Source organism: Zingiber officinale, chromosome 1A (assembly GCF_018446385.1).
Source record: "Zingiber officinale cultivar Zhangliang chromosome 1A, Zo_v1.1, whole genome shotgun sequence".
Taxonomy (NCBI): domain Eukaryota; kingdom Viridiplantae; phylum Streptophyta; class Magnoliopsida; order Zingiberales; family Zingiberaceae; genus Zingiber; species Zingiber officinale.
In genome coordinates, this window is record NC_055987.1 from 132,460,223 (window position 1) to 132,474,028 (window position 13,806).

Here is a 13,806-nt window from a genome sequence, read left to right on the forward strand (position 1 = left end):
AGTGCAAGGACCAATTGTTTGTGATTTCAATTTTCAGTGGCTGCAATTTAATGGATATATATATGAGTCTTGGTAAAAAAAATGTGCAGAGATTACTCCCGAATCTATGGTTTTGCAATACATAGTTCCACAACATAAGATGTATGTGACTTTGAACGATGATGATGATGTGCTCAATATGATACATTTTCATATGTGTATGAAGCTGAGTATGATCAATTTGAGGGTAGAGAATAGAAACGAATATGTCGACAACAACCTAAATTTGGGGAGGTAACATATATTATATCCCTCTTCATATTGTGGGTTTGATAATTTTAGAAGATGTGTTAAAAACTATGCTGTTGCTACAAGACATTCATTTTTGTATAGAAAAAATGGCCACAAGAAGGTAATTGTTATTTGTAGTGAAAGGAGTTATGGATGGAGAATTTATTCTTTAAAATATAAAGTAAATAGTATATTTGGGATCCAAAAATGTAACCTGTGGTATACATGTGGTGAGAACAATCTGCGTAGTAGAGAACATCCTAAAGCCGATGCAACTTGAATTGCTAATGTGGTGAAAGAAAAATTGAGAGGAGAGCCCTCTTATCACACTTGTACAATTTAGAAAGATTTGCAAAGAGATTATGGGGTAGAGTTATACTACCACAAAGTGTGGAAAGGCAAGGGGTTAGCGATGCATGATATTCATGGCACAGAGAAGGGATGCTACGATAGACTAAGATGGTATTGTCGTGTTATTCGAGAAACAAATCCTGGTAGTGTTGCTGAGTGCGAGATTGATCCCGTAACATCTAAATTCAAATGGTTATTCATTTGTTTCCATTCATGTGTAGTTGGTTTTCTTACTGGTTGTAGGTCGTTGATTTTTTTGGATGAGCCTCGTATAAAGAATAAGTATAAAGACTGTATCTTAGTTGCTGTATCGAATGATGCCAACGATGATCTTTTCACAATTGGTTATTCTATAGTGGATGCGGAGAATGACGTTAATTGTGAATGGTTTTGTTATCATTTGAGAAGTGCCCTAATTTCGTATCAAAGCATTTCGTTCAACAAGTTCACTTTTTTCTTGGACAGACATCCTGGGATTATGAAGGCAGTTGAGCAATTATTTGTAGGTAGTCACCATTCCTATTGTTTGAGGCATTTAGTGGATAATTTTGTGAAGCGAGTAAATAATTAATTACTTACTTTTATCCAGATATATGTTTTGAATCTGAAATGATTTGTTTGTCTCATTTTAGGTGTTGCGAAGTTATCAAAAACATAACAAAAAGCACTGGTCTTCGGTATTCAAGAAAGTTGCGTATACTCCATCTTTGCAAGAGCATGAACAACATATAAACAATATCATCGACTCCATGCCACTTGCCAGAGTGTTTATTGTACAATCTCATCCTCAAAGTTGGGCAAATGCTTTGTTTCTTGGTGATAGATGGGGTGTTATGAATAATAACATAGCTGAGTGTTGGAATAATTGGGTTAAACTAGCTCATTATCTCCCTATTGTGGCTATGGTGGACCACATACACATGCAGATCATGAACATAATACACCGGTGACGTGGATCAACATTGGTGATGGTTAAGGAATTAAGTATGAGAAAGGAGAAGTCTATTGCTAGAGTATATCTTGAATCCTAAAATTTGAGAGTGCATTGGTCATGTAATTGGAAGTTTGAGATAGTTGATGGTGAAAAATCCTTTGCTATTGATTTAATGGATAAGAATTGTTCATGCCGAGCTTGGCAGATCAATAAGCTTCCGTACAAGCACGCTTACGCCGCTATTGAGTCAAGGTCATTGTATGATTTTTGCGACAAGTATTTCAAGATTGGAATATATCGTCAAGTATACAAAGGAATTATTAATCCAATCCCAACTTTTTACATTAACGAGTCAAATCTTGATGAAGGAAATGTAATAAACGCACTCGATGTGCGCAGTCAGCCAGGTCGTAGGAGGACTAAGAGGATACCATCTCAAGTTGAAACATGTATGTCAAAGTGTAGTCGTTGTCATCAGAAAGGCCACAACAGACGTAGTTGCAAAGAAGCTACAAACTAGTTATTGTTTCATTAAAATGGCGTTTAAGTGTTTGATTTATCATTTGTTAGTAAATATATGACACTTAGTTTATTTGTGGGTAGCCTGACTAATACTTTTTTTTTACACTTATGCAGGAAAAAGAGATTGCTAGAAGGTGAATCAAGCATGGTCTTACATATTATAAGGCCTACAACGAGTAGTAGCATTGGTGATTTACGCATTGTATGGTGGTTCTATTTTTGAAAACCTTGTGCAAGACTTGGTTTGACTTGTTATATAGTACCTATACTATAATCTATTATATTTTTATATGTAAACATGTATGAGTTATGTTTATGGTTTATGTTGACTTTGTATCATATAATAATTATTGTTGTATTTGTGGACGATGTTAGGAACATGAATAATATGTGTTTGTGTTTTAATATTTGATATATGCTATTTTGTATACTTTTGTTCAAGTGCTGGGATTATGAATGACCATGTCTAATTTTGGTAGAAACTTGAGTACAAATGCTAATAAAATGAGTATATGATATGCAAGGATGAGTACAAATATTGAGAAATTAGTTATATGATAATAATTATCAATTAACTAAAATATGGTACCGTAGGTGGTAAATTACTTTTAAATCCCCATGCAATACCGTAGGCATGTTTGGTATTAACAAATTGGATATATGATATGTAATGATGTTCCCTCAATAAATATCCAGGAACGTGTGGTATACAATGCACAATCTCAATCAACTTAAATTTGGATATATTATATATACTGAATCAAGTAGTGTTTTTAGTAGGGTGTCACAAGAATGTCAAACCTTCATCCAAATGTACTCGATAGTTTGCAAATTATACTTATATTGTGTAAATATATATATACCTTAATTAGAGTCAATTGTAATTTTAAATGAGCTTACTAAGTATGACAAAATCTCCATAAGCAAATGAGATAGTCATATTCAGCTCCAACAAGCAAGAAAGGATCAAGAAACAAGTTTATGCAGAAAATAGTTATAGGTACATTCAGGCAAGTGTTTTTTTTATAAGAGATACATTCATCTAACTTAAACAAGTCTATTAACTAATCACTAACATGCAAAGAATCCAATTTGTTTATTAACTCTTCATACATGTCAGCGATCTTAGATACATTTTTACAGTACTCAACAACTAACTCTAGCTGAATATTGATTAACTTAGATAGTTCTTCAGTTTGCTTCTTTATTTGACTAGAACTTAAAGAGGCAATTGAAGTTGACGTTGAAGTTGAGCTCGAACATCTTTTGGAAGTAGGGGTGAAGGAAGTGTTAGGATGTATACTAAAAGCCTAGCTTTTGGTATAAACATTTATCTAGAAATAAGAATCACATTGGTCAAATGTCTACATTTTTGATAAATGTAGTTGTTCAATTAATTTATATTGTAGATAACATGGTGTGTGGTGTCACACACAGAGGATCATGTTATCAGTACCTTATAAATTATAAACAGTAGCTCACGACCATAATGGAAAGGAACAAACCATTGGAAGGTCGTAGTGTAATTAGGTATTAGTTTATCTTAACTATATAATTACACTAGTACACTTAGAGTGTATTGAGTAGGACCATTAGAGGTCGTTTCTTTTATACTGACTTTATAAAGAAACAAAGACCTCAGTTATTATGGAAGTGTGTGCTCTTAATCCTAATATAATAACAAGCACATATATTTGATATTTATTTCTTTAATTTATCAATGGGTGAGATTTAGTTCGATGAATCAATAAGCCCGATAAGTTGGGAAATGATATCACTTATAGTGTGTGTTGTTGATTATAGAAGGAAACTGTGTCCTAGTGATCTAGGTTGAGAATGTCCCCAAGAGGAGCTCATAAGGATTGTCATGTTAAACCCTGCAGGTGGACTTAGTCCGACATGACAATGAAGTTGAGTGGTACTACTCTTGGAGCTAGATATTAATTAAGTGAGTTGTCAGTAACTTACTTAATTAGTGGACATTTGTTATCTTAAACACAGGGAGACTAACACACTCATAATAAGAAGGAGCCCAAAATGTAATTTGGGATTGGTGCGGTAGTTCAATAATAGTTCTTTAGTGGAATGAATTATTATTGATGAAATTAAGTTGTGTGTTCAGGGCGAACACGGGATGCTTAATTTCATCGGGAGACCAAAACCAATTTCTCCTCTCGGTTCCTATCGTAGCCTCTAGTATATAGAGATTTATACCCACCGCATACCCACCTTCTTACCCATCCAATGGGGCCGGCCAAGCTAGCTTGGAACCCAAGCTAGGGCCGGCCAAGACCAAGTGGATGAGTCAAGTAGGTGGCCGGCCAAAGCTTGGGTCCCAAGCTTAGGTGGCCGGCCACTAGAATATTAAAAGGATTTTTATTAAAATTATTTCTTATGTGGATATCATGGTTTTAAAAGAGAGTTTAAAAATTAAAAATTTCCTTTTATAGCTTTCTACAAAAGATTAAGAGAAGAGATTAATCTCTTTCCTTATTTGTAGTTTAAAAGGATGATTTTAATTTTTGGTAAAAACTTTCCTTATTTGTAAATCATCTACATGTTTAAAAGAGAGTTTAAAATTTGAAATCTTTCCTTATTTGTTGATTAAAGGAGGATTTTAAATTTTAAGAAAACTTTCCTTTTTAACCATGTTCATGATTTAAAAGAAAGTTTAAAAATTAATAATTCTCTTTTATTAGTTTCTACAAAAAATTAAGAAAAGATTTGATATCTTTCCTTATTTGTAGATTAAGAGAGACTTTAATTTTTTAGAGATAACTTTCTTTTTATCCACATGTTTAAAAGAAAGATTTTAATTTATTAAATTTCCTTTTTATTGACCAGGGAAAAATTATTTGAGAAATTTTTATAAATTTCCGAAAGCAAATTAGGAAGTTTTTATTCTTGTGTGAATTAAAATTTCCTTGATTAAAGGGATTAAGGTGGCCGGCCATTACAAATAGAAAAGAAAATTTATTTTTAATTAAATAAATTTTCCTTTTTAATGGCAAAAGAATTAAGGAAGTTTTTATTAAAATTTCCTTATTTGTCAAGACCAAGGATTATAAAAGAGGGGGTAGAGGTGTCTTCACGGGTGATCAACTCTATTATTCTTCTCCTCTCTTTTCCTCCTTGGTGGCCGGCCCTAGCTTCTTCCTCTTCTCTTCTTCTTATGGCCGGCGGTAACCTCTCTTGGAGCTCTTGATGGTGGCCGGTTCTAGCTAGGAGAAGAAGGAGAGAAAGGTGGTTTTGTTTCTTGCATCCCTTGGAGCTTGGTGGTGGTGGCCGGACCTCTACTTCTCTTGGAGAATTGTGGTGGCCGAAACTTGCAAGGAAGAAGAAGGTGCTTGGTGGTTCTCATCTCGGAAGATCGTTGCCCACACAACGTCCGAGGTTAGAAGAGGAATACGGTAGAAGATCAAGAGGTTTTTTTAGAAGGTATAACTAGTAATTTTTCCTTTCCGCATCATGCTAGTTATTTATGGAAATAATACCAAATACAAGAGGCTTACGATTCTAGTATTTCGAATATGTTTTTCGAAGTTGTGTTCTTTTATTTTTCTTTTCCTTGTGATTTGATTGTTCTTTTTGGTTGATCTAAAGTTATTTTAGGAAATTAAATATTAGCTTTTCATAAAAGGTTTTGTCTAATCGGTGGTGGTTGTTCTCATATCCAAGAAGGCCATGTGCCTCGCCACGTCAGTACTGGGAACCAATTATGGAAATTAATATTTAATGGAATTAATAACTTAGGTGATTTGGATCAAACGTGTTAAGTTCCGCAGGAGATCCAAGTCTAAACCTTAAAGAACAAATAGATTAAGTTTTGGATCAAACGTGTTAAGTTCCGCAGGCGATCCAAAATTTAATTTAAAAGAACACATGGTAGCTAGGAAAAGGTTCAGACCTTTGTACAAAATTTTTGTACAGTGGAACCTCTAGGTTTTCCGAGTAGCAACCAACAGGAAGCACATTGTCTCTCTTTGTATGAATTAAAAGCTGTCAATGCTTCTTCTTTACTCAGATACGATTTGTTCAATGCACCACTATATTTGCTAACTTGAGCATGAGTTTCTTCCCAATTATCATAAACACCGGGGGTTCCTTCCAACAAAAACAATATACGTTTTCCCCTATATTTACAATAAACAAATATTTCAACCATAAATCCCTTCTAAAATATTATGTTGGAATAAAATCTTAGGGCTCACCATTTTAGCACTCAAATATCTCTTGCTGTCACCGCCTATCTTGCTGTCACCGCCTCTATTGCCGTTGTCACCATTTTTAGGATACAGATCGAAGTTTGCGAGAGGGAGTTGGGAGGGAGAGGATCGATTTTAGAGAGTTGGGTGGGAGATGAGAGATAAGGGCGGGGTAGGGTTTTACCGCCTCTGCTTCGGTTTTTAAGATTTTTTACCCACCTACGTGAGGATCACGTACACAACTGTTAAGTATTTTGTTTTAACAGCTTGGTAGGGACATATTTCAGATGAAGGGGCTTTGTACCTGGATACTCAAATCTTGTATAATTATACTCAATTAAACTATATTTTTACTCAATTAAACTATATTTATACTTTATTTAGTATAATTTGTACCTAATTTGTATATATTGATGATTGATCAACCTATTGTAGATAGTGCTCAATTGGATAGAAAGTATACTTGATTTAATTTAAATTGTACTAAACTAATGTGGAATTATACCTCCTTTTGGACTTTTTGTATCTAATTAAACTGCATTTATATGATCAATGACACATAAATTTGGACATTTAATTATACCAAATTAACATACAATTATACTTAATTTTGGAAAATTTGTACATAATAAAGTGGAGCAATAGTATCATTAACCTCTTCTAGAATTTGATTATGGGTGTATATCATATCATGTGAATATCCTATACATTTTCCTCTTCTGTTTATGTTAATATGACTTTTGCCCTACTGATGGAAATAATCATCACTAGCGATGCTATTGACCACACTAAATGTGAAGTAGTAGGTTCTAAAACATCCTAATTAATGCCTATATTGTGTCCAATTGTAATTGATGCTTTATAAATTGTACTAAAATTATGTACATATATGATCAAGTGTGTATACAAGGTGATATGACCAAAACAACTCACAAACATTAACCTATTCTAAAATTTGGTTATGGGCGTATATCATATCATGTGAATATCCTATACATTTTCCTTTTCTATTTATGTTAATATTGACTCTCATATTGGTTCGTCAATCATGTAGATATTTTGTGGATTTATACGTACCTTATATTAATAAAGTGAATTTATAAATGAATTTCTACAAGAAATAAGTTGAATCCATATTAAATGATCGATCAAATATTTACATAAGATGATATGGTCAAAATAACTCACAAACATTAACCTCTTCTAAAATTTGGTTATGGGTGTATATCACATCATGTGAATATCTCATACATTATTATCTTTCAATACTTATGTACTCTCAATTGATAGTCCTATTGTAGATAGTGATCAATTTGATAGGAGTTATACTAGATTTAGTAAACATCAGGCTGAATTTAGAAGAAGTATACATGATTTTGGACTTTTTATACTTAAATTTTGTCACATGGCTCTAATAAGTTTTGATAGTCCTATTGTAGATAGTGCTCAGTTTGATAGGAATTATACTAGATTTAGTAAATATTGGGTTGGATTTAGAAGGAAGTATATCTGATTTTGGACTTTTTGTACCTAAATTTTATCACATGGCTCTAACAAGTTTTGATAGTCCTATTGTAGATAGTGCTCAATTTGATAGGAATTATACTAAATTTAGTAAATATTGTGCTGCATTTAGAGGGAAGTATACCTAATATTGGACTTTTGTACCTAAATTTTGTCACATGGCTCTAACAAGTTTTGATAGTCCTATTATGGATAATGCTCAATTTGATAGGAATTATACTATATTTAGTAAACATTGGGCTGGATTTAAAAGGAAGTATACCTGATTTTGAACTTTTTTTACTTAAATTTTGTCACATGACTCTAACAAGTTTTGATAGTCCTATTGTAGATAGTGTTCAATTTGATAGGAATTATACTATATTTAGTAAACATTGGGCTGGATTTAGAAGGAAGTATACATGATTTTGGACTTTTTTACCTAAATTTTATCACATGACTCTAATAAGTTTTGATAGTCCTGTTGTAGATGGTGCTCAATTTGATAGGAATTATACTAAATTTAGTAAATATTGTGTTGCATTTAGAGGGAAGTATACCTAATATTAGACTTTTTGTACCTAAATTTTGTTACATGGCTCTAACAAGTTTTGATAGTCCTATTGTAGATAGTGCTCAATTTGATAGGAATTATACTATATTTAGTAAACATTGGGCTGAATTTAGAAGGAAATATACCTGATTTTGGACTTTTTGTACATAAATTTTATCATATTGCTCTAACAAGTTTTGATAGTCCTATTGTAGATAGTGCTCAATTTGATAAGAATTATACTAGATTTAATAAACATTGGGCTAGATTTAAAAGGAAGTATACCTGATTTTAGACTTTTTGTACCTAAATTTTGTCACATGGCTCTAATAAGTTTTGATAATCTTATTGTAGATAGTGCTCAATTGAATAGGAATTATACTATATTTAGTAAACATTGGGTTGAATTTAGAAGTAAGTATACTTGATTTTGGACTTTTTGTACCTAAATTCTATCATATGGCTCTAACAAGTTTTGATAGTCCTATTGTAGATAGTGCTCAATTTGATAGAAATTATACTAAATTTAGTAAACATTGTGCTGCATTTAGAGGGAAGTATACCTAATATTGGACTTTTGTATCTAAATTTTGTCACATGACTCTAACAAGTTTTGATAGTCCTATTGTAAATAATGCTCAATTTGATAGGAATTATACTAGATTTAGTAAACATTGTGCTGTATTTAGAAGGAAATATACCTGATTTTGGACTTTTTGTAGCTATATTTCGTACCTAATTAATAGTTTCATCATTGACCATTATATACAATTATGATCAATGATGTCTCTTAATAATATTTCGAGCAATAGTTAAGGTTATTATCGACCTATTGTTGATAGTGCTTAATTGACTACAAAATATACTAGATTTTAATATAAATTATCCTAAATTTTGGAGGTGGTATACCTGATTTTTGACCTTTTGTACTTATAAATTGTGTGCTCAGGTTGTCATCACTCAATAGAATTTCTACAGAATAAAAATCATATGTCTGTCATCATTACAACACAAAAACCAACAGTACGAGAAGAATTAGCCATCACATTTATTTTTCCATAAACAACTCAGAGGACGAGAAAAATTAACCAAATATTTTTTTTCAATAATCCATTATCATCTGATAATATCGTTGATGCAACATGTGCCCGATAATTGTTCATCTTCATGTCATTGGAAAACCTCCAGAAATCATCAGTGTCACGGGATAGACACTCGACCCACATGCAGGCATAGATACCACAATCAAGAGTGACACCTTGATAACGATAATATGCTCTGATCACCTCCTGACTGCCTATGGTGAAACCTGAAAGATGAGCAATGCAACCAGCCAAAAATCGTGCCTACAAAATAGGAAATGCTTTAATACTCGGTCTTAAGACTTAATGTAGTAGAATATTGTCAAACTCACATATACTCTGGCTGTCCCAGCTGAAAAGTAATAATGATTTGAATTCCATAGTTTGAATTTTCCTTCAGATACTTCAAAAACCAATAGATACTAATGCCACCTATCATTAATAGGGGAAATTATATATCTGCATCTCGTAAATATATCTTCATTTAGATCCTGCAGTCTTCTCCTGGTGGTTGATGTCAACTTGGCAAGAAAAGGTTCGTATTATATGTTCTGTAACTGCCTGTATTTGCCATATACCTCCAAATGCAGCAACACTTCTTGCTAGATATTTAAAACAAGAGTACAAATGTTATCTTAATCCATCTTAATCTAATAAAAAGTACAATCAAATATCAACTGTGCTACAAACCTGCATAGTAGTGCCCATACAATATATCTCAAACCTATAAGTCAGACTCTGTTTTTTCATAATCCTCATGTAAACGTTTATGATTTGGCTATTAATCGGCTTACCAAATAAAAAAGGGCAAAAATATAGGTCCGGTCAAGCTCAGGAAGTCATCTTGCCAAATGACAACACTAGATGGAGAGAAAAATTATTTCCATTACAAATATTGAGAAAAAAGTGTTAAGACAAAATTTAACACAATCAAATTAAACTTACTCCAATTCATCCCTAGACAAAAATTCTGTCAACACCTTTCTCTCTTCTTCTGATCCTTCTTCATGACCACAGAAATCACTTCTGCCTTTATATGCATCCATTTTATTCTTGGTAGGATTCTTGTCATCCTTCTCAACATCTATGATGAATTTTATCTATGTGGAAACATATTTAGTAATATAAGTTAAAATCCATACATGTTTAGCAACAATATATAATAACACACAAAAACTAGTAAACTTTAAAATAACCATTCTAGATTATGCTCCATCTACCTGTTTTTTTCCTTTCCTTCTGCGTTTTGGTGTTGAGCTAGGGGGAGTTACAAATATTGACGCCTTTCTTTTCGCCACACGATCAGTCCTATTCCTCATAGTATCCACAATAGAAGATTGAAAAAGACTGATTTTCTCTGTTTTTGAAGTAACAACGTCACTGCTAGAAACATGCTCTTCACTTAACCCACTATTCTTTTCTACTTCCAATCTATTACCATCAGATCCTAACAATCCAGTGTTTTCTTTATTCAATTGAGAAATAACATCTTTTTACCATTAAATCAACATTATCATCCAAGTTAGGAGTTAGATCTTCATCCACTTCCACATTCAACTCAAATAACCCAGCAAGTGCAGTCTCACCACTGACTTGGACTTCAACATTTTTATTTTCTTCAAAATTAAAATTTTCTTTCTCACCATTTATTTTTTCACTAACTGGTTCTGCCTCTACATCATCATTACTCTTTTCTTCGCTGCTTGGTTTAGTCATTATCTTCTTATTAGCTAATCCGTGACATCTCACACAAAGCTTTTACCATCAAAATAAGAGTAATGTTAGTCAAAAAAATATCTTATCATCATTATTTAACATAGATGTTATCATTATTTCTATATTTACCAAAGAACTTCCTTGTTTGCTGCTTAATTGAATCTCCTCATCCGGAAATGGTACTATATCCAACACCTTTTCATAATTATAAACAACAAAACATCACTTCTACAATCATATTTAGAAAAAACATACTAAAAACATAGCAACTTACCCTGCTGAAATCAATGCCGGTAAATAATCTCTCACAGCAGAACATTAGATGGAAATCTTACTCCTTTCCCAACGAAACAACCGGGGAAAACACCATAACGATCATGCATGTCCAAATAAAGGTATTCTTTCATATAGCCAAACTTGAATACACAAAGATATTATTACAATAGTATGAAATATATCACAATCACACTTCAAAAATTAAAAACTTACCATTAGGCCAACTGTATAACCATCTACATACTTTTGGCTTCCTTCCAGCCTATTGCCCTTACCGACGGTATATAAAATAAGTTGGTGACACAATAATCTATACGCTGCATCTCCCTATGAGTAATCAAAGAACCTCGTCAGGTTATCAATGTAAGATATAATAAATCGAGGAGTAGAATAGTTACCAATAGAAAAAATAACACAGTTAAATAGAAGACAAATAAACAGTCTAACAAAATCATCCACTTCAGAATTATTCTCTGATCCAACTAATACAAGCATTTTATGATGAATTGTAGTCCTATTTATGTTGCCGACTTTTCCTCCAAATAACCGAGCCACAAATTTGGACTCCATGCTGGCATCCAAATCAATAGGTTGTCCCACATCGGCCAAACCAAGGATGATGCAAAACTCGATCGATATGAATGGAACTACAGTGTTGTCACCAAACAAGAAAGAACGTGAAGACTGCTGGAATATGTTTAATACTAAATCTATTCTGGTACTACTAATTGGCATCTCAGGAATCTCGAGCCATAGAGCAAGTGGAGTGCTTTTGATCCTCTCTTTTTGCTTATTACCCAAATTGGGTAAATTTCATCCAACACTGCTTTGAAATATGTCGGTGAACAACGTGAACATGATTGTTTTCTGCTCTTGCTCTTGCTCTTGTTCTTCTCCACATATTTCCCCTTAACCTCCTTTAATTTTATAGTTCTGGTTTTCTTTCCCATTTCTACATAAAAATAAATTACTTAACAATTTATTCCATAAACTATAATTCATGGAAAATATGGGCATCAAAGTGAGTATATTATTCCGTTTATTGATAATCACTACAGAACAACCACATATCTCATTCAATCATTTAATTGAAGAAGATAGAAGATAAAACACAAACACAATCATAGAATTAGTTGCAATTAGAAATCTAGAACCCATTTTTATTCAAACTAATAAAATCAACCACACTCAAACAACAAGAACAATTTATAATTCATACCATAAAGTACAAGTCATGGAAAATATGAGCATCAAAGCACTTAAATTGAGTATATTATTCGGTTTTTTGCTAATCAATACACAAAAGTAACATATATCTTTCAATTCTTCAATTGAAGAAGATAAAATACAAATACAGTCATAAAATTATAATTTGAATATCAAAACTAATTTTATTCTAGCTAGCAGATTGGACAACATCAAAAATTTAAATTATTTACTCATTCATACCCTAAAATATAAACCCTAAATATTTTGGGTATCAAAGCGCTTAAATTGAGTATATTATTCCGTTTATTGATAATGAATACCCAAAACTAACATATATCTTTCAATTCTTCAATTGAAGAAGATAAAACACAAACACTCTCATAAAACTACAATTCGAACATCAAACTAATTTTATTCAAATTAGCAGAATGCACAACACCAATAATTATAACAATTTACCCATTCATAGCCCTAAAGTATAACACTACAGATTTTGGACATCAAAGTTCTTAAATTGACTATATTACTCAGTTTATTGATAATCACTATAAAATTTGCACATATCTCACATTTCTTGAATTGAAGAAGATGTAATATAAACTCATCCATAAAATTGCAATGTAGACATCTAAACATAATTTTATTTAACCTCAACTTCATAAAATCGAAAACTAAAACTTTGATTTTTTGCAGAGGAATAACAAATTAGTCGAAATCTAGGGCATACAAATTTTACTTATCGATGATTCAAGGTTTAAGAGGGTTTAGTCGGGTTCTGCCACCTCTATGATTTTTGCCTTTAACGTCGATGGAGATGGTTTAAGGACGAAGCTAGAGAATGTGTCGCCTATGGTTTGGAGTTGCGGGGGCGAAGTGCATCGTCGAGTTTTAGAGTCGCAGAGGTGGAGTGCGTTGCTGAGGTTTGGAGTCGTGAAGTGATGCGTCGGACGTTGAGAGAAAATGTATTCAGTTGAGCGTTTTAAATCCAAAGGACAATATAATAATTCCACCAGAGTTAAGAAGTTGAAACAAATAAATTAATTTGGTCAGGTATCAAAAATAAATATATACTACAAGAGGACTCAATGTAAATATTTAAATTTACATAGGGATTTAAAAGTAATTTATCGTTAAAAATATCTTTCTATTTTTTATAACGAGAAAAGATGTGTATAATGAATTAAT

At 32.4% G+C, this 13,806-nt stretch overlaps 1 protein-coding gene across 1 annotated transcript; it reads left to right on the top strand.

The window, feature by feature from the left end:
• Positions 1-682: 682 nt before the first annotated feature.
• Positions 683-1,571, top strand: LOC122003088. The gene is made up of 4 exons (XM_042558529.1): positions 683-813; positions 865-994; positions 1,106-1,180; positions 1,254-1,571. The coding sequence occupies exons 1-4, from the start codon at positions 683-685 to the stop codon at positions 1,569-1,571; spliced, it is 654 nt and encodes a 217-aa protein (XP_042414463.1).
• Positions 1,572-13,806: the final 12,235 nt, after the last annotated feature.